At 45.1% G+C, this 24,763-nt stretch overlaps 1 protein-coding gene across 1 annotated transcript; it reads right to left on the bottom strand.

Moving 5' to 3' along the window:
• Positions 1 to 6,718: 6,718 nt before the first annotated feature.
• NXT2 (nuclear transport factor 2 like export factor 2) lies at positions 6,719 to 24,310 on the bottom strand. Its single transcript, XM_040404853.1, has 4 exons — positions 24,181 to 24,310; positions 13,125 to 13,211; positions 10,924 to 11,068; positions 6,719 to 7,012 (listed from the first exon to the last, which is right to left on the bottom strand). The coding sequence occupies exons 1-4, from the start codon at positions 24,190 to 24,192 to the stop codon at positions 6,828 to 6,830; spliced, it is 429 nt and encodes a 142-aa protein (XP_040260787.1). The 5' UTR covers positions 24,193 to 24,310; the 3' UTR covers positions 6,719 to 6,827.
• Positions 24,311 to 24,763: the final 453 nt, after the last annotated feature.

Below are 24,763 nucleotides of genomic sequence, written 5' to 3'. Positions count from 1 at the left end.
CCACCTCAACTCCAACCTTAACAATTTTTCCTTGTCGCCTCCTCTCCTTTGGGGAGGTACTCCATCAATCACACGGAACCCATTCAAAAGGGCTGGTTTGAATGGGACGGCCTAGCTGGGTTGGGTTTAAGGAGGGTAAACCGGGGACGAATAACCCTACCACCCGACTGGGCAGGTCAGTAGTGGTTGGATTAGAGGAGGGGCGCACCTCTTATCATACGGAGGATACGCCCACCTTGAACTGTTTGTTATGTGCCCGAGGTGGGTACGTCTACCCCATATAAATGATGGAGGGAGACGTGCCACCCATTGGGACTCTGAAGTGGTTCTATGAGGGAGGGTAATGACCCACTCTTGATCAAGGGTGGTTAATGACCCCTACATGGTCGAGGTGAGGGATACCATGGCGCCGGCCGGGGACGCACTGCACAGAAGCGGTGGCTTTGTGTGTGTGGGGCACGCAGGCGCAGAGTACACATGGAGAGGCGGGGATACGAGGCGTCTGGTTCCCATGGTACGTACCTGGTTGGTGTGCCCTCTGCAGGCGCCCGGAATTAGCGTCACACACCATGGATAATGGCGCGCATGCGCACTAAGTACAGAGGAACGCCGAACGGAGCATGTAACTCCGTTGGATATACTAAAGTGCATGGTCTCCTTAGTGATGTGTTCCCCAGGTCTACGTCAAGTAATGCAGTAAGTACGTTCTTAATGAACTATATAATATTTTGTTTGGCACTAGGTGATTAATAGTCCCCATAGAAGGGAAACACAGAAAGGGGTGGTGCAAATTTTGAATATGTAATTGTTTATTAGCATACCTTATTGGGTCATGTGACCTTTTTGAGAGGGTATATGTATTCGGTTTTGTTAACATTGTTAGCTTTCTGATGAGGCGCAGGCCTGGCCATAAATTAGGTGCACCTCCAGCAGTCCATGCACCAGGTGTAAAAAAACTACTACAGCCCCTGCCTGGATTAGTTTTTTCTGGCATTTACTATTAGTAAGTTTACCAGGGCCAATGTCCTGGCCATTCCCATGCGGTGAGCATGGTGTAAAAAACCAAATTACGTACCGGTAATTCCCTTTTCATGAATCCTCCATGACGGCATACCATGAGAGATGACCCGCCTCCAACCAGGTAGGGACAGGAAGTATAAATTTGACTCTCCTCCGGCTCCTCCTCAGTGTCTTTCTGGATCGACAGCCTGGAGAGTGTTCTTTCGAATCTTTTCATTTATACCCTTTTTTTTTTTTGCACAGCATCAGACACACCATCACCTATGTGTAGAACTATCATATTCTTATGAATGTGTATATATATATATATATATATATATATATTTTTTTTTTTAATTTATTTATTTATTTTGGGTGGGAAACCCCTATGCCGTCATGGAGGATTCATGAAAAGGGAATTACCGGTACGTAATTTGGTTTTTCCCTTTCATCCTCCATGACGGCATACCATGAGATATAACATATTAAACAACTAGGGGGGATTATAGCTTGAAGAACTTTCCTCCCAAAGGCTAGATCTTGACCTGCCTTAACATGGACTCTGTAATGTTTGATAAACGTATTAGGGCTAGACCAAGTCGCCGCCCTACAGATCTGCTCTTATGAAGCGTTAGCCCTTTCTGCCCAAGAGGCAGAAACTGATCTTGTCGAATGTGCTGTAAAGGCTTCAGGAGGCAATTTTTCTAGCGCTTTATATGATTCTGAAATCGCGGTTTTAATCCATCTGGAAACAGTATTTTTTGTCGCTCTCTGCCCTTTATTTGTGCCAAGAAACTGAACAAATAAGGAGTCCGTCTTTCTGAAGGCCTTCGTGGCTTCTAAATATATTAGAACTGCTCTGCGTACGTCCAATTTATGAAACCTCTCCTCTCCTGTTTTCGGGTTGTCACAAAACGAGGGAACCAATATTTCTTCTTGCCTGTGGAAATTAGACACAACTTTGGGAAGGAAGGAGTTATCCAATTTAAACGTAATTCTATCTGAAGAAATGACACAGAAAGGCTCATTAATCTTCAGGGCCTGGATTTCACTAACCCTGCGGGCTGACGTAATTGCCACTAAGAACAGGGTTTTTAGTGTTATATATTTTATAGAGACAGATGATAAGGGTTCAAAAGGACTTTCTATTAAGCCTGATAAAACTACATTGAGATCCCAGGGGGGAGTCATGGCTTTCAATGATGGTCTCAGTCTGTCTGCCCCTTTAAGGAATCTGATAACCCAAGCATGATTGGCAATTTCTTCATCAAAAACTGCACTAAGAGCAGATACGTGAACCCTTAGTGTATTGGGACGAAGACCTTTCTCCAGCCGATTGTAAAAAACCTAGAACTGAAAGGACTGAAAATTTTTCAGGGGGTACTTTCTCTTTTATACACCAGGTATTAAAAGTTCTCCACACTTTATTATAGATTTTTGAGGTTATCTCCTTTCTGCTAGCCGACATAGTATTGATGATGGGATCTGACAGGCCTCTAGCTTTTAAAATCAACCTTTCAGGTTCCAGGCTGCTAAATGCAGCCTTTCCACCTCGGGATGGTGAACTGGTCCCTGCGACAACAAATCCTGATCCCAAGGAAGGATCCATGGACTTTGGATGGACATGATCTTTAATAGTGGAAACCATGATTTCTTGGGCCATAAGGGGGCTATCAGAATAACGTGAGCCCTGTCTTGCCTTATCTTTTTTATCACTCGAGAAATTAGTTGCAGAGGAGGGAAGGCGTAAGCCAGATGGAAATTCCATTTTATTGAAAAGGCATCTATCCCTTCGCTTCCGTCTCTTGGATTGAGGGAAAGGAAACGACCTACTTTTGCGTTTGTGGCTGACGCAAAGAGGTCTATCTGGGGAACCCCCCATTTTTTGGTTATTTGGTGAAAAACTTGTTTCTTCAAACTCCATTCTGTTTGATATATCTTGACCCTGCTTAGGAAGTCTGCTTTTACGTTTAAGCTTCCTTTTAAATGGACTGCTGAAAGGGATCTTATATTTCCTTCTGCCCAGGAAAAAATCTTTTCTGTTATTTGGCTCAGTCATTGGCTTCTTGTTCCACCTTGATGGTTTAAATATGCCACCACTGTTGTGTTGTCTGATCTTATTTGGACATCTTTTCCTTCTATATATTGACTCGCCACTTTTATAGTCTCCCAAACTGCCATCAATTCCTTTTGGTTTGAGGACAAAGTCTTTTGGTGGTCTGCCCAGGCCCCTTGGAAATAGTGATGAGAGTAATGCGCTCCCCACCCCCAAGGACTTGCATCTGTTGTGACAAACACCTGTTCTTCCGAATTCCATGGAATTCCCTGGCATAGGCGATTTACTTGTTTCCACCACAGAAGAGACTGGTTTACTGCAAAGGGAATCAGAACTGTTTGTTCCAATGAACTCTGGTTTCTGTCCCAGCAGGTTAATACCCAGTGTTGCAGACTTCGAGAGTGGAACTGAGCCCACTTTACCGCAGGAATGCAAGAGGTTAAAGTCCCTAGTAGTCTCATAGCCTCTCGTATCGAACAAGATGGATGACTTTGAAACCTTGAGACTTTTTCTACCACTCCCGAAACTTTTTGCTCTGTAAGTGACGTCCTCTGACGAGTGGTGTCCAGGGAGAGGCCCAAGAAAATTATTTCCTGGCTTTGATTTTTCCCAATTTATTAGCCATCCCGCTAGATACAGCGTCTGGCAGGTCACTAAGAGATTGTTCTCCAGTGACTGTCTTGTCTCGCCTACTATCAGTAGATCGTCTAGATAAGGAACAATCAGGATGTTTCTCCCTCTCAAGTGGGCCACCAGCTCCAGCATCACCTTTGTGAAGACTCTTGGGGCCGAAGTTATTCCAAAGGGTAATACCTGGAACTGAAAGTGGAGCAGATCTTTCCCCAAATAGACCGCTATCCGCAGGAATTTTTGAGACTGTTTGCATACCGGAATATGGTAGTATGCGTCTCAAGTCTATGGAGGCCAAGAAGTCTCCCTTTTTTAGCAGATTCACGGTTGATCTTATTGTTTAAATTTTGAATTTGTTGTATTGTATGAACTTGTTCAAGTTTTTTAGGTTTATTATTAACCGATATTTCCCGTCCGTTTTTTTTACTAGAAAAACGGTTGAATAATATCCCTGACCTTTTTGAGAATGGGGAACCGGAATTATGGCTTTTTGAGCTAGTAGCTTCCGAATCCCTTCTTCCAGATTTGTTTGAAGAACGGTTGTTTTTTGAATTGGAGTTACCCTGAAAATATTTGAGGGAGGAGGAAGACGGAAAACTATTTTGTAGCCTTCTGATATTATATTTAAGACCCAAGGGTTTGTTGTAATCTTTTCCCAATAGTCTAGAAAAAAAACTTAATCTCCCTCCTACCTGAGCACTGGCGTCATTGCTTTGACGGTTCTGTATTCTTTGTAGAGAACAAGTATCCTCTACTCTTCTGGTTTCTTCCCCTTGACCAGCTCGAATCCCCATTCGTTTTCTTTGCTTGAAAGGGGGTCCCTTTTTTAACCCTCCGAAAGGGAAATTTCCTTTTTCCGGACTCCCTGGGAAAGGTTTTCTTTGAGTCGGAAGCCTTTTCTAGGATGGATTCTAAATCTTCCCCAAACAACAAATTACCATGAAAAGGCAAGGTACATAACTTTAGTTTTGAACGGACCTCACCCGACCAAGACTTTAACCAGAGGGACCTTCTTGCCACGACCGCTAACCCAGATGCCTTTGCAGCTATCCTGACTGATTCCGCAGTGAAGTCTGATAGGAAATCCACAGCTTTAATTAAGAGCGGAAAGGAATCTTTTAGACTATCATATGAATTTCCGCTTTTCAGTAAGGATTCTAACTGCGTGAGCCATTTCTTTAGTGATCTGGATACTGATGTTGCAGCTAGGTTTGGTTTAAACAGGGCCGCACAAGCTTCCCACGTTTTTTTGAGGGTTTGATACGTCTTTTTATCCATGGGGTCCCTTAATGATCCCATATCCTCAAATGGTAAGGCGTTTGGACCTTTCACTAATTTAGATAGGGAAACGTCTATCTTAGGACAAGTTTTTAAAAGGGCCTCATCTTCACTAGAAAAAGGGAGCCGTCGCCTTATTGTCTTAGGAATGAACAATTTCCTATCCGGGGATCTCCATTCCCTTTTAATTAGATCGTGCATATTTTTATGTACCGGAAAGCCTCGGTTAGACCTCTGCTCAAATCCACTGAACATCTCGTCATGGACTGATCTGCGGACCTTTTCCTCAGAAAGATCCATAGTGGCCCTAACCGCTTTAATTAACTCTCTGGTATCCTCTGATGAAAAAAGATAGTTTTTAAATTCTGAATCAGATCCAGAATCTTCAGACCCGAGTTCTCCCGATTCTGAATCTTCCTCTTTCTGAATCAGACGTTTTTGTCGCTGGTCCCTGCGTCTGTTTGGAGCAGGAAGGGATTAATGAGGTATCTGACATAGCAGCCCTGATTTCTTCCCGAATTGTGTTTTTAAGTTCTTCCTTTAAGGACGGAACTAATTCCTTAGAAATATTGTCAGTGCACTTTTTACAAACTTTCCTAGTAGAGGAATCTGAAAGTTTAACAGAACAAATACTGCACTTTTTTGCCCTCTGACTAGTTTTAGCTTTCAGAGCACTCTCTTTCTCACTCTTCACACATACAGAAAGAAAGAAAACATATAAGGGTTAAATAACAGAATATACTGCCTTAACCCATGTCCTGGTGGCATTACTCACAGGTACAGATCCCTGAGTGGTCTCCATAACTTCACCTGGATCCAGCATGTTTCAGGGCAACAAGCAACCTTACTGTTCCCCCTTAAATAGCTTTACCTTAAGACCTCAGATCAGAGGACGACCTCAGTCATAATCCTGCGCGATTTTTTGAATCTCCCGCCGCCGGAAGTGCTCTCAGGCCCCATACCGGAAGTAAGCCTGTGGAACGCTTCGTGGAACGCATGGAGCGCGTCCATTTCCGGTGACGACACTGTGAGCGCCGGCCATGCCGGATCGCAGTGTGGAGCTCAGCAACTGACCGGAGGGACTCCCTGAGTGTCCGGTCCCACGTGGACCTGTCTGCCCGCGCTAGCAGCAGGTAAGAGACAGGTCTTCAGAGCCCGTTTCTCCCAACTAGGGTTCGGACTCTGCTGCCTCCTCACATGGTATCCTCTTCTTTCTTCATGGTCGGCGACCATAAGGGAAAACCCTATCTCCTACCTGGAGGGACAGGAAGACAGGAGGAGGAGCCGGAGGAGAGTCAAATTTATACTTCCTGTCCCTACCTGGTTGGAGGCGGGTGATCTCTCATGGTATGCCGTCATGGAGGATGAAAGGGAAAACATCCAATGCGACAAAGTATTTTCACACGTTTAAAAAGTCACAAAATAGGGTCTTGTGACTTTTTTCTTTATGCCAAAAATTGCCATAGAGCGGACAGTAAGTGATCCTCTGTGTGTGAAAGCATAGACACAGGCACAGCCATTGTAAACAAAATAACTGGTGTTACCCAGTATCTTCATTTATTGCTTTGTCTCCTAGAGATCAAACATTACCACCTCAGTTACAAAATTTGATGTTGTCTTTGATTTATAATACATGAAATATTCACACATATACAAAACACTAATGAGAAAAACAAAACACAAAATATAAGCAAATGTATGATGGTAAAAGTACATAAATAAAAAAAGATACACCAACTACCGTATTTTTATTTATTTTTTATTAAATCTGCTATACTGAAACAAAATCTTCTCTCATACTTGAGTCTTTTCTTCCGAGCAAAACATCCTCCACGAAAAAAAAAGTCCAGCTCCAAGTGACGCTTTATGAGGCGTTGGCCCAATCTTGAAAGCGGAAGCAGTCGCTTGCAATCTTCCACACGCTGTTTGATGGGGTGGTATGCAGAGTCAGGAGGAAAATCTGGTTAAAGTAGTGACGTTTATTCCCTTCAAATTTTACAGCTCCATTTGCAACAACCAGCACAGTCTTCTGGCCTTGAGTAGCCGTTTCTATGAAAAAAGGAATGCATAATTACTACAGGTTGTAGAACCAAACCATATCGAGGGTCAGATCTACTTGACTGCCAAAAACGTCTAAAAAGACATTGTCCCACCTATATTCACTGTATAGATTATAAGAACTGAAGCATTAACATTTACTTACGTAGTATGGCGCCACCTGGTGTTCACTGTGTAGAGCATGTCTAATCAGCTGAATGCCTGTGGACATGAAGCTCAGTCACTCTCCCCAGAGCCAGGACTCTGCATAAGAGCTCATGAACACGAACCTGCCGTATTTTCCGGTCCGCAAAACACGGATGCTGCCAGTGTTCCTTCCGCAATTTGTGGATTATACAAATGCCTATTCTTGTCCGCAAAACAGACAATAGGACATGATCTATAATTTTTGCGGGGCCACGGAATGGAGCAACGGAATGCGGCCCCACTGAAGTGAATAGGTCACAAAAAAATGCGGCTCGGATGCGGAACCAAACCATGTTCATGTGAATGTGCCCTTATGCTTATTGCCCTGCTTGTGGGAGAAGTACCAGAGCTTCTGCAGTAGCACTATAGCATTATAGCCAAAAAGACTCAGTCAGTGGAAGTATGCAGGGACAATACTGACAGCTGAGGTAGGAGGAGACTTAGGCATTTGTATTGCAATCCGTCATAGAATCACAATACCGGAGAAAAAAAGGCTTCCGTTTTAGAACTGAACAGAACAGAATGCTCCAAAGTGCATTCTGTTCTGTTTGGTTGCGTTCCCAGACCGGAGAGCAAACCGCAGCAGGAAACAGATCCGTTCCCGTGTTGACCTTCAATGGAGTTCATGATTGATCTGTCTTGGTTATTTTAAAGATAATACAACCGGATCTGTTCATGACAGATGCAGATGGTTGTATTATCAGTACCGGAAGCGTTTTTTGCTGAACCCTGCCGGATCAGGCAAAAACTCAAAGTGTGAAAGTCTTCTTCTGATCAGTGCCCACCCACTGCAGCTTCAAGGGGAAGACATAGAAGAAAAAAAATGATAAAAAAATAAAAAAGGGAATTTGTATGCTAAGAAACACTGTAATTTTTTGTAAAAATGGCTATTAACAGCCTTTCAGGATTTTTTGGTATCAAAATGATAGTGTATGCCTCAATAATGGTCATTCATATTGAGAAGAATATTGGAAAGCTGGACACCAGGGACAAATTCCTTCGTACATGGTCACCTTTAGCCCATATCCATTAATGTAATCATCTGCCTGGTATATACTGATGAGGTTATCAATATCTGATTGGCAGGGGTCCAACACCCACGCCGATCAACTGTTTGAAGAGGAGGCAGCGCTCCATGCGAGTGCTACTTCCTCTTCATTACACTGCCCATCGTCTCGGAGCCGCAGCTGACAATGCAGTAAGGGTGCCTTCACACGCTGCAGATTTTGTAGAAGGAATTTCTGTGACTTAAAATCACTTCTCTTTATCCGATTGGGGCTTGCACAAATTCATGTGCTTGCTGCCAACCCCCTTCTCATGAATGGAACAGGTTTTCAGTTGCAGAAATCTAAAAAAAAAAAATCTGCAAAAAAAATAAAAAACAAACAACATCTGCCACGAGTAAAGGCACCCTTAAAAGGAGGTTCCCCAGGAATTTAAGTTAAAGTTATACAGTAGTAACAAGGACACAAGCCTAAAAGAACATTTGTGTTTAAATGGTAATTACCATGAGATATTATATACTACAGATCTAAGAATTGAGACTATGAGCCTATATGGAAGGCACACTGTAATACTGCATGCAATTGCTGCATCAACATACATGTATTCACCAGGCAGTTACAGAATTTATCCAGTCTAACACCTAATCAAAAAGTGAACATAACTCATCGAAATGATTTGATTAATTGTAGCTGGCTACATTCTTTAAAGGGGTTCTCCGGTAATTAAGAAAATGAAAATACTTAAATATTATTTTATAATAAGTAAATTCACAAATACATTTCATTACTAAGAAATGCCTTGTTTTGTCTAGGGAGCAATCTTTAGGAGAAATAAAATGTCCGCCGTCCTATCAATACACACAAAACCTGTCCTAATCACACAGGTTACTTGACCACAATGAGCCATAGTGCTGCCTCATCCTCCTCTCTGCTCGTCAGGAATCATGATCCTGAATACAGGTGAATCTCTGTGGGAATGGAGATGATGAGAAGACATGAGAGGAGGGTGAGAGGTGGCTAATGAGCAGCAGCACTTGTATGCAGTCTCCATTACCACAGCCTGTCCTGTCCGTCCTCTCTCTACCTCATGAACTAAATTCCCCAGAGATTCAGCTAAAGTTCTTATCATCGGTATTCAGGATCATAATCCCTGAGGAGGATGAGGCAGCTCTTTACTTCAGTGTTGTAAAGTAACTTGTCCTCATGTGTGATCAGGACAGGTTTTGTGTGAACTAATGGGACAGCGGCCATTTTATTTCCCCTAATTGCTCCGAAGACAAAACAAGCAATTATAAATAATGAAAGGTACTTGAGATTATATTTATAATAAAGTAATATTTAAGTATTTTGATTTTCTTAATTACTGGAGAACCCCTTTAAAGAATGTAGCCAGCTACAATTAATCAAATCATTTCGATGAGTTATGTTCACTTTTTGATTAGGTGTTAGACTGGATAAATTCTGTAACTGCCTGGTAAATACATGTATGTTGATGCAGCAATTGCATGCAGTATTACAGTGTGCCTTCCATACTGGTAAGCCTCTTTAATATACGCTCAATTCTTAGATCTGTAGTATATAATATCTCATGGTCGTCATCATTTAAACGCAAATGTACTTTTAAGCTTGAGTCCTTGTTACTACTGTATAAAGTACCCTAAATGTTAATGAATTACAAGACATTAGGGCGCCCTCTACTGGGCAATATATAATACTACATTGCATTCTGTAACTGAATAGGGTTTTCCTCCTATGCTGTCCGATGTTTTTTCAGACCCCAGCGTAGCCAGACTCGCAGTGCTGAGCATACATACCTGATCCCAGACGCTGAGTTCCGGCTCCATCACTCCCCCTCGTGCGCCACTGGTCCATGCTACACCCACGTCAACATCCTGTTTGACGCAGGTCACATTACCACTGTGGCCAGTCAGTGATGTGGCACTATGGAGCCAGAACTCAGCAGCAGGGTATTTGAGGGGGTGTGGTTGGGTAATAATTATATATGTGGGGTGGGGGGAATAAAAAAAATAAAATAAAAAGTCTGCAAATGTGGACAACCCCTTTAAAGTGACTTGTTGATTAAAAAAAAAAAAATTTTAAGGGGTTCTACGGGAATGATTTCTAAAATGGTCACTAGCAACCTGTCCTAGAATGTGAATAGGACTGGTTGTTTCCACTTGCAGAGCTGCCTGAGGTGCCTAGGGAGAATGGTATGGTGGTGGTGAGGTCTCACTACACTGCTCATCAATAAATAGCAATTATGTGATTCTGCCTACAATATACCATCATGGCCGAGCAGCCTGACAGAAACGCTCACCAATATATAGTACATGCAAGTCCCAGAATGTAGTGAGCCCCATCCCCCACCCTCCTTTTCATCTGCAGATCCCTTCTGCTGTCATCCAAGATGGCCACACCGATTCTCAGACTACCTGATGCACATTGTGCATTTGGCAGTCCAAGACTTCCTGCTTGTCCATCCCTTCCCTCCTATCGGCCAGCTCTGCTTCATGGGCAGCAGGAAGTGTTTTTGACTTCCAAATGCATAGTGTGCATCAGGTAGTCTGAGAAACGTTTGGCCATCTTGGATGACAGAGGGGGATCCCAGAAATCAGTGCCTCTGCAGGTGAAAATATGACTAGGATGTCAAATTGTCCTGCACTGGAGGGTCTCTATAATTCTGCTGCAGAAGCTGCTAATAGTACTTCTTACCATGCACTGGTTGACAGTCGACCATATTCACTGTAAAGTCACTCGACGGTAACATTTCAAAGAATTCAATAAGAGCATTCTGTCCAGAAATCGGATTGCCGTTCCAAACTAAAGTTGCAGTATCCATATAGAGTTTTACAAGTTGCTATAAAGAGAAGAGAGACATCTTTAAAATCCTGCTGTGCCTCCTCTGTTCAAGAGTCACAAACATAAAGAGAGGCTAATAGATCTAGTGTAAGTTGGTGTATGTAGCTCAGCCCTGGACTCATGAAGAATACTGAACCAAGGACCATGGCCTTATCAGGAACTCGCATCATGAGCATTTTTCTGCCCTGTACATGAAGAATTGCTGACCTCCAATCCTAGATTCTTGGAAAGTGTCTGAAGAACCAAACTTAGAATATCCAGGGAACCCTAGGTTTGGATTCAGAAGATTCATGCAGGTCCTCATTAGGATTGTGTGGTACTGGCCTAAAGTATCACTAAAGTTTCTTAACCTTTAAAAGGGGTTGTGAACATTTTCTCAGACCTCCCAGCACACCAGACCCACGGTGGTGATCAGGCTTAGGCTACTTTCACACTAACGTATATACGGATCCGTCATGGATCTGCAAAAACGCTTCTGTTACAATAATACAACCGGTTGTATTATGTCTTCTATAGCCATGACGGATCAGTCTTGAACACCACTGAAAGTCAATGGGGGACGGATCAGTTTTCTATTGTGCCAGAGAAAATGGATCCGTCCCCGTTGACTTACATTGTGTGCCAGGACGGATCCGTTTGGCTCCGCTTCGTCAGACGAACAGCAAAATGCTGCAAGCAGAATTTTGGTGTCCGCCTCGAGAGCAGAATGGAGACTGAACGGAGGCAAACTGATGCATTCTGAGCGGATCCTTTTCCATTCAGAACGAATTAGGGCAAAACTGATCCGTTTAGGACCTGTTGTGAGAGCCCATGACGGATCTCACAAACGGTAAAGCCAAAGCGCTAGTGTGAAAGTAGATTTACCTGGTTCCCGCCCCGTAGCTCCCGACTATGACTGCATTAACATCCTGTTTGATGCAGTAGTCATGTGTCTACTGTGTGGCACATGACCAAGTGATGTGCCGCATGGGTGACACGTCAACACTGTGGCCAGTAATTGCCTGCAGTGGTCATGTGCCGGGAGCTGCGGTGGAGGGACCAGGTCAGTATGATCACTACTGCGGTTCTGGACATGCTGGTAGTGTAAAAAAAAGATGCACAGTCCCTTTCATGTAAAAAAAAAAAAAAAAAAAAAAAAAAAAAAAAAAAAAGTGTTAAAATCTAGTAAAAGAAAGCCTTATGATGTATTGGGCACCCATGGGTGTATACAGGTATCATAGGTCGCTACAGAAAAACATAGTATGGGTCCCTAGTGAGATTTGTGATAAATCAAGTATTTTTATTTATTTATTTTTATTCGTGGAGGAATCTTAAAAAAAAAAAAAAAAAAAAAAAAATATGTTGCCAATTTTTTCCCATCTTCTATGTGGGAATAAGCTGTATGAATACCAGACAACTGGCATAAATACATTGATAAATCTTCCCCCCCCCCTACAGATTTGTGTCTGTCTCCCTTGAATAAGTCCTCTTACACACGACCGTATGGCTTTTTCAGAATTTTGCGGTCCTCAAAAAATGGATCCACAAAAAATACGGATGACATCCGTGTGCATTCCGTTTTTTGCGGAACGGAACAGCTGGCCCCTGATAGAATATGTCCTATTATTCTCTGCATAACAGACAAGTATAGTACTGTTCTATCTTTGAATGGAACGGAAATACGGAAAAGGAAGGCATAAGGAGTACCTTCCGTTTTTTTTTGCGGATCCATTGAAATGAATGGTTCCATATACGGAACCTAAATGGGGAAAAAATACGTTCGTGTGCAAGAGGCCTAAATGACAAAACTGTCCACCTGCAGCCACCCTTATTGGGAGCTCAGTCCATAGGAAAATATATATAGCTTCTGTTGAATTCAATGGATGCTGTAAAGCTGTCTTTGAACTGAGCTCCCCCTAGTGGTGGCTGCCAGTAACACCCTCTACCCCCTAGCAATGGTGTGGTCTGTCTCCATGGTAAGTACGTCACTGTGGGCACCATTCATAAATCCATCGATAACAGATTCCATCTACTATCGTGCCATGTGCTGTGATTGTATCGCTGTGCCAGCTTACCCTTCTCCTCTTGTCAACGGTTTCGTAATACAGATTTATGAAGTCATCGGCGGCCCGACACGCCAGGTCTACATCGACCCGGAAGTCCTAATGAACAAGGACACACCAAGATAGTTAGGCCATGTTATATAGACTAGCCGTGTGCTACATGCAGTCTAGTGGGAATGCTTACACTGCATTTGGAAAGTCTTCAGACCCTTTCACTTTTTCATATTTTGTTATGTTGCAGCCTTGTGCTAAAATACAAAGTTCTAATTGTTCCCCCATTGTTCTGTACTCAATGTCCCCTAATGAGAAAGTGAAAAAGGGGAGATTTATCAAACTGGTGTAACTGGCTCAGTTGCCCATAGCGACTAGAACTGGCTCAGTTGCCCATAGCGACTAGATTCCACCTTTCATTTTTCAAAGGAGCTGTGAAAAACTAAAGGTGGAATCTGATTGGTTGCTATGGGCAACTGAGTCAGTTCTACTTTACACCAGTTTGATAAATCTCCACCGGGATGTTCAAAATCTATGCTTATTTATTGAAATGAAAAAACTAAGATCTTGAATTGACAATTATTCAGACCCTTACTCAGGACTTAGTTGAAGCACCTTTGCCAGCAACTACAGCGTCTAGTCTTTTTGGGTATTCTAGCACAAGGTTTGCACACCTGGATTTGGGGATTTTCTGCCATTTCTCTCAAGCTCTATCATATTGGATGGGGACAATCAATGGACAGCCATTTTCAGGTCTCTCCAGAGATGGTCGATTGGGTTCAAGTCTGGGTCACTCAGGAACATCCACAGCATTGTCCTCATGCCACTCCTGTGTTGTTGTCTCGGCTGTGTGCTTCGGGTCATTGTCTAACGCAGGCATGCTCAACCTGCGGCCCTCCAGCTGTTGTAAAACTACAACTCCCACAATGCCCTGCTGTAGGTTGAGCATGCCTGGTCTAACGGGAAGGTGAACCTTCAGCCCAGTTTGAGGTCCAGGTTTTTATTAAAGGGAACCTGTCACCTAAAAAACGCTGCCCAAACCACCAGCATTACCTTAAGGGTCCTTTCACACATCCGTGTGTGTTTTGCGGATCCACAAAACACGGACAGCGGCAATGTGCGTTCCGCATTTTGCGGACCGCACATTGCCGGCACTAAGAGAATATGCCTATTCTTGTCCGCTATTGTGGACAAGAATAGGACATGTTCTATTTTTTTCAGGATCGGTATTGCAGACCTCTAAGTGCGGGTCCGCAATTCCGGATCGGGGCCGCACGTCGTTTGGCCCTATAGAAATGTATGGGTCCGCAATTCCGTTCCGCAAAATGCGGAATGGAGCCTAAAGTATCCAGCAGTATGTTCCTAAAGATCCTTTTCTTCCTCCGGCCAGATGCACCAAACTCTGTCAGGATAACCACGCCCCCTTTCCCTGCCCCTTCACCTCTGATTGACAGCCGCGCACGTGAACGTCTGACGCGCACTCACACTCAGACGGCTGTGCTGAACAGCCGAAAGCTATCGGCTGTCAATCAAAAGCGAAGGGGCCTGGAAAGGGGGCGTGGTTATCCTGACTTGAAGCGAGGAGGCCGCTGCCCCCTTGACTTCAAACTCTGCTGTTACATAGTGCGTGCAGGGGATTAACCACCTCAGCCCCCAGTGCTTAAACACCCTGAAAGACCAGGCCACTTTTTACACTTCTGACCTACACTATTTTCACCGTTTATTGCTCGGTCATGCAACTTACCACCCAAATGAATTTTACCTCCTTTTCTTCTCACTAATAGAGCTTTCATTGGGTGGTATTTCATTGCTGCTGACATTTTTACTTTTTTTGTTATTAATCGAAATTTAACGATTTTTTTGCAAAAAAAGACATTTTTCACTTTCAGTTGTAAAATTTTGCAAAAAAAACGAGATCCATATATAAATTTTGCTCTAAATTTATTGTTCTACATGTCTTTGATAAAAAAAAAATGTTTGGGTAAAAAAAAAATGGTTTGGGTAAAAGTTATAGCGTTTACAAACTATGGTACAAAAATGTGAATTTCCGCTTTTTGCAGCAGCTCTGACTCTGAGCACCTGTCATGTTTCCATGTTTCCTGAGGTTCTACAATGCCCAGACAGTACAAACACCCCACAAATGACCCCATTTCGGAAAGTACACACCCTAAGGTATTCGCTGATGGGCATAGTGAGTTCATAGAACTTTTTATTTTTTGTCACAAGTTAGCGGAAAATGATGATTTTTTTTTTTTTTTTCTTACAAAGTCTCATATTCCACTAACTTGTGACAAAAAATAAAAACTTCCATGAACTCACTATGCCCATCAGCGAATACCTTGGGGTCTCTTCTTTCCAAAATGGGGTCACTTGTGGGGTAGTTATACTGCCCTGGCATTCTAGGGGCCCAAATGTGTGGTAAGGAGTTTGAAATCAAATTCTGTAAAAACTGACCAGTGAAATCCGAAAGGTGCTCTTTGTAATATGGGCCCCTTTGCCCACGTAGGCTGCAAAAAAGTGTCACACATGTGGTATCTCCGTATTCAGGAGAAGTTGAGGAATGTGTTTTGGGGTGTCTTTTTACATATACCCATGCTGGGTGAGATAAATATCTTGGTCAAATGCCAACTTTGTATAAAAAAAAATGGGAAAAGTTGTCTTTTGCCAAGATATTTCTCTCACCCAGCATGGGTATATGTAAAATGACACCCCAAAACACATTGCCCAACTTCTCCTGAGTACGGAGATACCACATGTGTAACACTTTTTTGCAGCCTAGGAATACCTTGGGGTGTCTTCTTTCCAAAATGGGGTCACTTGTGGGGTAGTTATACTGCCCTGGCATTTTCCAGGGGCCCTAATGTGTGGTAAGTAGGTAAATGACCTGTGAAATCCGAAAGGTGCTCTTTGGAATGTGGGCCCCTTTGCCCACCTAGGCTGCAAAAAAGTGTCACACATGTGGTATCGCCGTATTCAGGAGAAGTTGGGGTATGTGTTTTGTGGTGTCATTTTACATATACCCATGCTGGGTGAGAGAAATATCTTGGCAAAAGACAACTTTTCCCATTTTTTTTATACAAAGTTGGCATTTGACCAAGATATTTATCTCACCCAGCATGGGCATATGTAAAATGACACCCCAAAACATATTCCCCAACTTCTCCTGAATACGGAGATACCACATGTGTGACACTTTTTTGCAGCCTAGGTGGGCAAAGGTGCCCAAATTCCTTTTAGGAGGGCATTTTTAGACATTTGGATACCAGACTTCTTCTCACGCTTTGGGGCCCCTAAAATGCCAGGGCAGTATAAATACCCCACATGTGACCCCATTTTGGAAAGAAGACACCCCAAGGTATTCAATGAGGGGCATGGCGAGTTCATATAAAAAAAAAAATTTGGGCACAAGTTAGCGGAAATTGATTTTTTTGATTTTATTCTCACAAAGTCTCCCTTTCCACTAACTTGGGACAAAAATTTCAATCTTTCATGGACTCAATATGCCCCTCAGCGAATACCTTGGGGTGTCTTCTTTCCAAAATGGTGTTATTTGTGGGGTGTTTGTACTGCCCTGGCATTTGAGGGTCTCCGCAATCATTACATGTATGGCCAGCATTAGGAGTTTCTGCTATTCTCCTTATATTGAGCATACAGGTAATGAGATTTTTTTTTTTTCCGTTCAGCCTCTGGGCTGAAAGAAAAAAAATGAACGGCACAGATTTCTTCATTCGCATCGATCAATGTGGATGAAAAAATCTCTGCCAAAAAAAGAAAAAGGAGGGGAAAGGCATCTGCCAGGACATAGGAGCTCCGCCCAACATCCATACCCACTTAGCTCGTATGCCCTGGCAAACCAGATTTCTATATTCACATCAATCGATGTGGATGAATAAATCATTGCCGGGATTTTTTTTTTTATATATACAAAGTGTTTGCCAAAGTATATGAACACCGCCACCTCCTCAGCTCATATGCCTCGGCAAACGTATCTTTTACTGCAGAGGAGAAATCTCGTCTTGCAGCACCACATACACCGACTTGCGTGTAATCTGACAGCAGCGCAATGCTTCTGTCCGAATGCACATCAGTGCTGCAGCTAGTCGATCGGTTGGTCCACCTGAAAGGTAAAAAAAACAAAACAAAAAAGAAAAAACCAGGCCGCAACGCAATAACTTTATTAACTTTAGAACAGAACATATTAACTTTTTTTTTAACTTTTTTACTTACCGGTAATTTTTTTTTTGTTTAGTTTTTTTACCTTTATAGAACAAACCTCTCCTTCCCCATGGGACAATGTGCAAAGCGCAAATCGCCCAAAGATGTGGCAAAGTACGTTATGCACTTTATCCCAGGTGAAAGGAGAGGTTTGCAGTAGGGATCGACCGATATTGATTTTTTAGGGCCGATACCGATACCGATAATTTGTCAACTTTCAGGCCGATAATTTATACCGATATTCTGGGTATTTTTATTTTTGAGGGAAAAAAAAATTTCCTACACAAATCTGCTGAAAATTAATGTTTATTGTTAACGTGTATTATTATTTTATTTTTTTTGTAAATCTTTTTCATTTATACTTAATATTTTTTTTTTTTTTTTTTTTACTAACTTTTAGCCCCCTTAGGGACTAGAACCCTTGTCCTATTCACCCTGATAGATCTCTATCAGAGTGAATAGGATCTCGCACTCTCCCTGCTGCTCTGTGCACACAGCAGCATGGAGCTGACTATGGCAGCCAGGGCTTCAATAGCGTCCTGGCTGCCATGGTAACCGATCGGAGCCCCAGGATTACACTGCTGGGGCTCCGATCGGAGGAGCAGGGGAGAGGGGATCCTGTGGCCACTGCCACCAATGATTAGAACTGGGGGGGGGGGGGGGGGCGCACTGCGCCACCAATGTTTTTACTATTGGGATGGGGGTGGGGGGCGCACTGCGCCACCAATGACTAATACTAGGGGGCTTGAGGGGGGGGGGGCGCACTGCGCCACCAATGTTTTTACTATTGGGGTGGGGGGCGCACTGCGCCACCAATGATTAAAGGGAATCTGTCACTAGCAATGTTTAAAAAATTTTTTTTCATGGATCCATGTTTAATAAAGTACCTTTTTTCCCATCTGTGTTCTTCTTTTCCATGTCAGTCTTGTCCTTTCTTCTAAAAATCGATTCTTAGGATATGCAAATGACGCTGTAAGGAGCCCAGAGGGGCGTTTTTCTTTCTCCACGGTGCCCAGGAACGCCCCTCTGAAGTGCCGTGCCCGCCTAAATATGAAAACTACTAACGCCTCCATGTTTAGCTGAATCGCCTCCCAGAGGCGCGGCTAAGTCCTCAACATTCACCCCCCCTCCTCCTCCTCAGCGCCGCGCTCTGCGAACACCCGATCCTCCTCTCGTCGGCGTCCCAAATCCCGCGCAGGCGCAGTGCCGGCGATTGCCTGCGCTCTGATAATACGGCTGAGGGCAACAGCTTCAACATCGTCACTGGGCTCGGCGCATGGATCCATGAAAATTTTTTTTTTAAACATTGCTAGTGACAGATTCCCTTTAATGCTGGGGGGCTTGGGCGCACTGCGCCACCAATGATTAATACTAGGGGGCTTGAGGGGGGGGCGCACTGCGCCACCAATGAAGATACCTCTCTTTCACATACAGGAGGCGGGAGCTGGCTGCAGAATCACATAGCCGGCTCCTGACCTCTATGAGCGGTAGCTGCTATCCGCGGCACCTAAGAGGTTAACTACCGCGGACCGCAGCTGCCGTTCATAGAGGTCGGGAGCCGGCTATGTGATTCTGCAGCCAGCTCCCGCCTCCTGTATTTGAATTAATGAAAGACTCATCTTCATTGGTGGCGCAGCGGCCACAGCCCCTCCCCTCCTCTTGTCTTCCGTCCTGTCATTGGAGGCAGCGGCAGCAGCATCACAGGGGGAGGAGACACTGCTTCCTTCTCCCCTGTGCTGCGGAGGGAACACAGAACGCGCTGAGAGCAGCGCGTTCTGTGTTCCCAATACGTTATCGGTATATCGGCAAAATAGATGCCGATACCGATAACGTTCAAAATCCTCAATATCGGCCGATAATATCGGCCAAACCGATAATCGGTCGATCCCTAGTTTGCAGCAGCTGTGAGTAAAAGGGCCCTAATAGCCCTGTGTGCCTGTCCTGTGAGATGCAATCCCTATGCTAGGTGTACCTGTGTGTGGTACTTCCGGAAACACTCACCAAAGCATAGGGCAGGGTGGTCAGGACAGTCAGGACAGAAATAGCGGGTGTCACGCCTTATTCCACTCCTGCTACAGACACAACATCTTTTTCGGGGTGACGGTTGGGTTGAGGTACCAGGAACGACACTGGGGAAATGTCGCTCGTGTAGACGGCTAACTACACTGGTGGATGGGGCCACGGAACCTCCTGGGTAAAGGAGGTTCTCGATGATCTCTTCCTGGAATTTGAGGAAGGATCGTGTTCTCCCAGCCTTACTGTAGAGAACAAAACTATTGTACAGCGCCAATTGAATTAAATATACAGACACCTTCTTATACCAGCGTCTGGTTCTGCAGGAAACTAAATACGGAGACAACATCTGGTCATTGAAGTCCACCCCTCCCATGAGCGCATTATAGTCGTGGACACAGAGGGGCTTTTCAATGACACGGGTTGCTCGCTCAATTTGGATTGTCGTGTCTGCGTGAATGGAGGAGAGCATGTAAACGTCACGCTTGTCTCTCCATTTCACCGCGAGCAGTTCTTCGTTACACAAGGCAGCCCTCTCCCCCCTTGCAAGACGGGTGGTTACAAGCCGTTGGGGGAAGCCCACGCGACTAGTTCGCGCGGTGCCACAGGCGCAAATCCATTCTAGAAACAAATGCCTAAAGAGGGCCACACTTGTGTAAAAATTGTCCACATAAAGATGGTACACCTTGTCGAATAAGGGTGACACTAAGTCCCAGACTGTCTTCCCACTGCTCCCCAGGTAGTCAGGGCAACCGACCAGCTCCATGGTCTGATCTTTTCCCTCATAGATCCGAAATTTGTGGGTATAGCCTGTGGCCCTTTCACAGAGCTTATACAATTTGACCCCATACCGGGCACGCTTGCTTGGGATGTATTGTTTGAAGCCAAGGCGCCCGGTAAAATGTATTAGGGACTCGTCTACGCAGATGTTTTGCTCGGGGGTATACAAATCTGCAAATTTCTGGTTGAAATGGTCTATGAGGGGCCGAATTTTGTGGAGCCGGTCAAAAGCTGGGTGGCCTCTGGGACGGGAGGTGGTGTTGTCGCTAAAATGCAGGAAACGGAGGATGGCCTCAAATCGTGCCCTGGACATAGCAGCAGAGAACATGGGCATGTGATGAATCGGGTGCGTGGACCAATATGACCGCAATTCATGCTTTTTAGTTAGACCCATGTTGAGGAGAAGGCCCAAAAAAATGTTCGGAAACTTGGACTGGTTTCCACCGGAAAGGCTGGGCATAAAAGCTTCCCGGGTTGGCGGATATAAATTGTGTGGCATACCGGTTTGTCTCTGCCACGACTAAGTCCAAGAGCTCCGCAGTCAAGAACAGCTCAAAAAATCCCAGGGCCGAACCGATTTGAGCCGTCTCAACCCGAACTCCAGACTGGGCGGTGAAAGGGGGAACTACAGGTGCGGCTGAAGTTGGTGACTGCCAATCAGGGTTTGCCAGCACCTCAGGGATTCTAGGGGCTCTACGGGCCTGTCTGTGCGGTGGCTGCGACGGGGTAACTACTGCACGTGCCACCTTCAACTGCCCTTCTGGTGCTCACCACGTCACCATGTTGTACGGCAGTGCTGGTACTAGGTCCAGGGAGGGCTGCGCTGCTGGTGTATGCCTCACCACGTGATCCGGCAGCGACAGCCCCACTCTGCTGCTCTTGAAGCGGATCCTGCGTAACCTGTGGTCTAGCGACACGGGGCCGGGTACGCCTGGTGCTGCCAGGGACCTCAACCTCCTCGTCCGAACTTTGGGTCAGAGAGCCACTGCTTTCCACAGGTTCATATTCTGACCCGCTAGATTCGTCAGATGAGGGTTCCCACTCCTCATCCGACTGGGTCAGAATCCTGTAGGCCTCTTCAGAAGAATACCCCCTGTTTGACATTTTGGACTACTAAATTTAGGGGTATTCCCTGAGACTACCCAAGAAAAAAAGCAAGCCTGTCTTACAAAGGGGAGGCTAGCGAAGTACCGGAGGCCGCTGCGGTTGATAAAAAATATCAAAACTGATTTTTTTTATCGCCGCAGTGCGTGTAAAATGAATGTGCAGTAATAAAAAAAATATATATTTTTTGTCACTGCGGTGGGGCGGGCGTGGGTGAACGCACGTGTGGGTGACCGATCAGGCCTGATCGGGCAAACACTGCGTTTTGGGTGGAGGGCGAGCTAAGGTGACACTAATACTATTATAGATCTGACCGTGATCAGTTTTGATCACTTACAGATACTATAAAAGTACAAATGCTGATTAGCGATACGCTAATCAGCGAATAAAAGTGACTGCGGTGCGGTGGGGTGGGCGCTAACTACCTAACCAAGGGGCCTAAACTATCCCTAAAACCTAACAGTCAATACCAGTGAAAAAAAAAAAAGTGACAGTTTACACTGATCACTTTTTTTCCTTTCACTAGTGATTGACAGGGGCGATCAAAGGGTTAATTGGGGTGCAGGTGGGTGATCTGGGGCTAAGGTGTAGTGTTGGTGCTACTCACAGTTCAGTCTGCTCCTGTGCTGGATCCAACCGACGAAAAGGACCAGCACAGGAGCAGACAAGCCATATAACAGATCATATTTACTAATATGATCTGTTATATGACTTGTGATTGGATTTTTTGAAAATCGCCAGCCTGCCAGCCAATGATCGTTGCTGGCAGGCTGGTGACGAACTTGTTCTTTTAATTTTGCCGGCCCGCGATGCGCATGCGCGGGCCGGCTTTGAGCGAAATCTCGCGTCTCGCGAGATGACGCGTATATGCGTGATTGTGCGCAGCGCTGCCTCCTCCGGAACGCGAATCTGCGTACAGCGGTCCGGAGGTGGTTAAAGTCAGTTTTTCAAGATTTTGGTGCATCTGGCCGGAGGAAGAAAAGGAGCTTTAGTAACATACTGCTGACTACTTTAAGGTAATGCTGGTGGTTTGGGAGGCGTTTTTTAGGCGACAGGTTCCCTTTAAGAATATCTTTACACTTTGCTCCATTTAGCTTTCCCTTAACTCTGACCAGTCTCCCTGTCCCAGCTGCCATCATCATGCTTCCCTGTAGGGATGGCACTGGGCAGGTGATGAGCAGAGTCCTTTAGGTGCTTTTTTTGCAAGCTTTCATGTGTCTTTTACCGAGGGGAGGCTTCTTTCTGGCCACTCTGCCATAATGCCCAGATTGGTGGAGTGCCACAGTGACGTTGACCTTCTGGAAGCTTCTCATATCTGCTCACAGGATCTCTGGGGCTCATCACTGGGTTCTTGGCCACCTCTCTTACCAAGCCCCCCCCCCCCATTACTTACCATATTTTTCACTTTATAAGTGACTTTTCCCCCCTAAAGTAGGGGGAAAATGGCAGTAGTAAGTCTTATAAAGCGAATACTAGCAAGTGCTTCCATTATAGAAGTGCTCATTAGTATGCAGGAGACGCGGGGAGCGATGGCTGTACTCGCCGCTCCCTTGTCTTCTCTGAGCTCATGTCAGGACATGGTGTGCTCACTATGACCTGACGCTGTGCGATGTCAAGTCACAGTGCAATGCAAGCCCTGAGCAGACCAGAGAGCGGTGACTTGCAGGAGAGACCGCCGGCACCGCAGAAGAGATGAGTTCATTTTTTTATTTTATCTCTGAGGGGGGGTCTGATCTGAGGTCAGATGAAAAATATGGTCTTCTTTTCTCCTCTAAAAAAAAAAAAATGGTAGTTTGTGGGCAGTTTGTTTGTTGCAAACTGCTTCCATTTGAGAATTATGGAGATCGCTGTGCTCTTCAGTGCAGCAGTACCCCTCTCCAGATCTGTGCCTCCACACAATCCTGTCTCTGAGCTCTACAGGCAGCGCTTTCCTTCTCATAGCTAGTTTTTTTTTTTTTTCCTCTGATATGCATTGTCAGCTGTGAGACCTTATATAGACAGAGCTGTGTCTTTCCTAATCATGTCCAATCATCTGAATTTACCACGGGTGGTCTCCAATCAAGGTGAGGAAACATCTCCAAGATGATCAAGGAAAATCGGGAGCCCCAAGAGCTAAAATGTCAAGTGTCATAGCAAAGGGTCTGAATACTTATTTCCATGGGAAATTTCTGGGTTTCCTTTTTAATAAATCTGCAAACAGTTCTAAAATCTTGTTTTCACGTTCTCATCATGGGGGATGGAGTACAGATTTTAGCAGAAGACTCCAACATAACATACGAAAAAATGAAAGCACCTGAAGACTTTCCGAATGCACTGTACATGGCAAATCCATATAATTCAATATTCTAATAACAGAGATGGGGGGGGGGGGGTTGTCCCAAACACCAAGAGCCACCATTAAAGGGGTTTCCAGCCCCTATAATGACCCCTTAATGCCTTTTACTTACCCGGCTCCCCAAATGCCAGGGGGGCTCATCCTGCCGCGTCCTTCTATTGGCTTCCCTTATGTCGCCGGAGACGTGCCGGCCATGCGTGGATCACTAGCGACGCGGGTGTCAGGGACAAGGGCAAGTATAATCTATATGAGGTGCTCAGGCCTGGGGGGGGGGGGTCATTATAGGTGTTGGACAACCCCTTTAATCAGTAGGACATCAGTGAGATGCTGTGAAGCCATTGACAATATCCTACAGATTTGCGTATGCAGCACCAACGCAGACCTATGCGTCTCCATGGTCAGAAATCACAACCCAACCCTGTATACTCGGTCCCCATACACAACAGCCTGTGTAGATGGCGGGCCAGCACCAGATGGCTGATAACAGGGAACAATAGCCTGCAGTACAGTCGGTACATGGAGATCGGATGGGGTTTGGGCGGCTCTTCAGCATATGGGACACAACACGTGACAAGCCGCGCACCCCCAATACATGACCGTGCTGGACACGAAGACCACATGTATACTCACATTAGAAGCCATGGTCGCCCGCAGTCCTCCGCCGCGCGCCAATAATGAGCAGGTGTGACTTAGAACATCAGTTAGTAGTCTATTGTGAGGTAACGCTTAGAATGTATTGGCGTCTTTGAGGGTATGACGTCATAAGATCATGTGACCGCTTCCTCCCGCCCCTTACAGACTGTGCTGCTAGATGCAGGAAGCAGAGCAGCAGGGCTGCCTCCAGAGCAGAGAGAGTGCAGGCACTTTTACTGTTGCCAGTGATTTCTGGTGAGGGGTCTGGGGGCTGTATTTTTATGTAGTTTGTAGTGGGTGCTAGAGCTGCTGTGAGCTCTTATAAAGTCACCCACAGTTACACTGCTCACCATACAGTACATCTCCTTACAAGATATTTTGACTCTATGAGGTGGTTTTGCCTCCTCTGTGCCCCCTCCACACTGTGGGTTCTGCCTCCTCTGTGCCCCCTCCACACGGTGGGTTTTGCCTCCTCTGTGCTTGTCCACACGGTGGGTTTTGCCTCCTCTGTGCCCCCTCCACATGGTGGTTTTGCCTCCTTAGGGTCCATTCACACATCGGTATGTGTTTTGCGGATCCG

The sequence above is a fragment of the Bufo bufo genome, chromosome 8 (genome assembly GCF_905171765.1).
Source record: "Bufo bufo chromosome 8, aBufBuf1.1, whole genome shotgun sequence".
In the NCBI taxonomy this organism is placed as follows: domain Eukaryota; kingdom Metazoa; phylum Chordata; class Amphibia; order Anura; family Bufonidae; genus Bufo; species Bufo bufo.
Note: the sequence above shows the minus strand (reverse complement) of the source record. Positions and strands in the feature narration are given on the sequence as shown.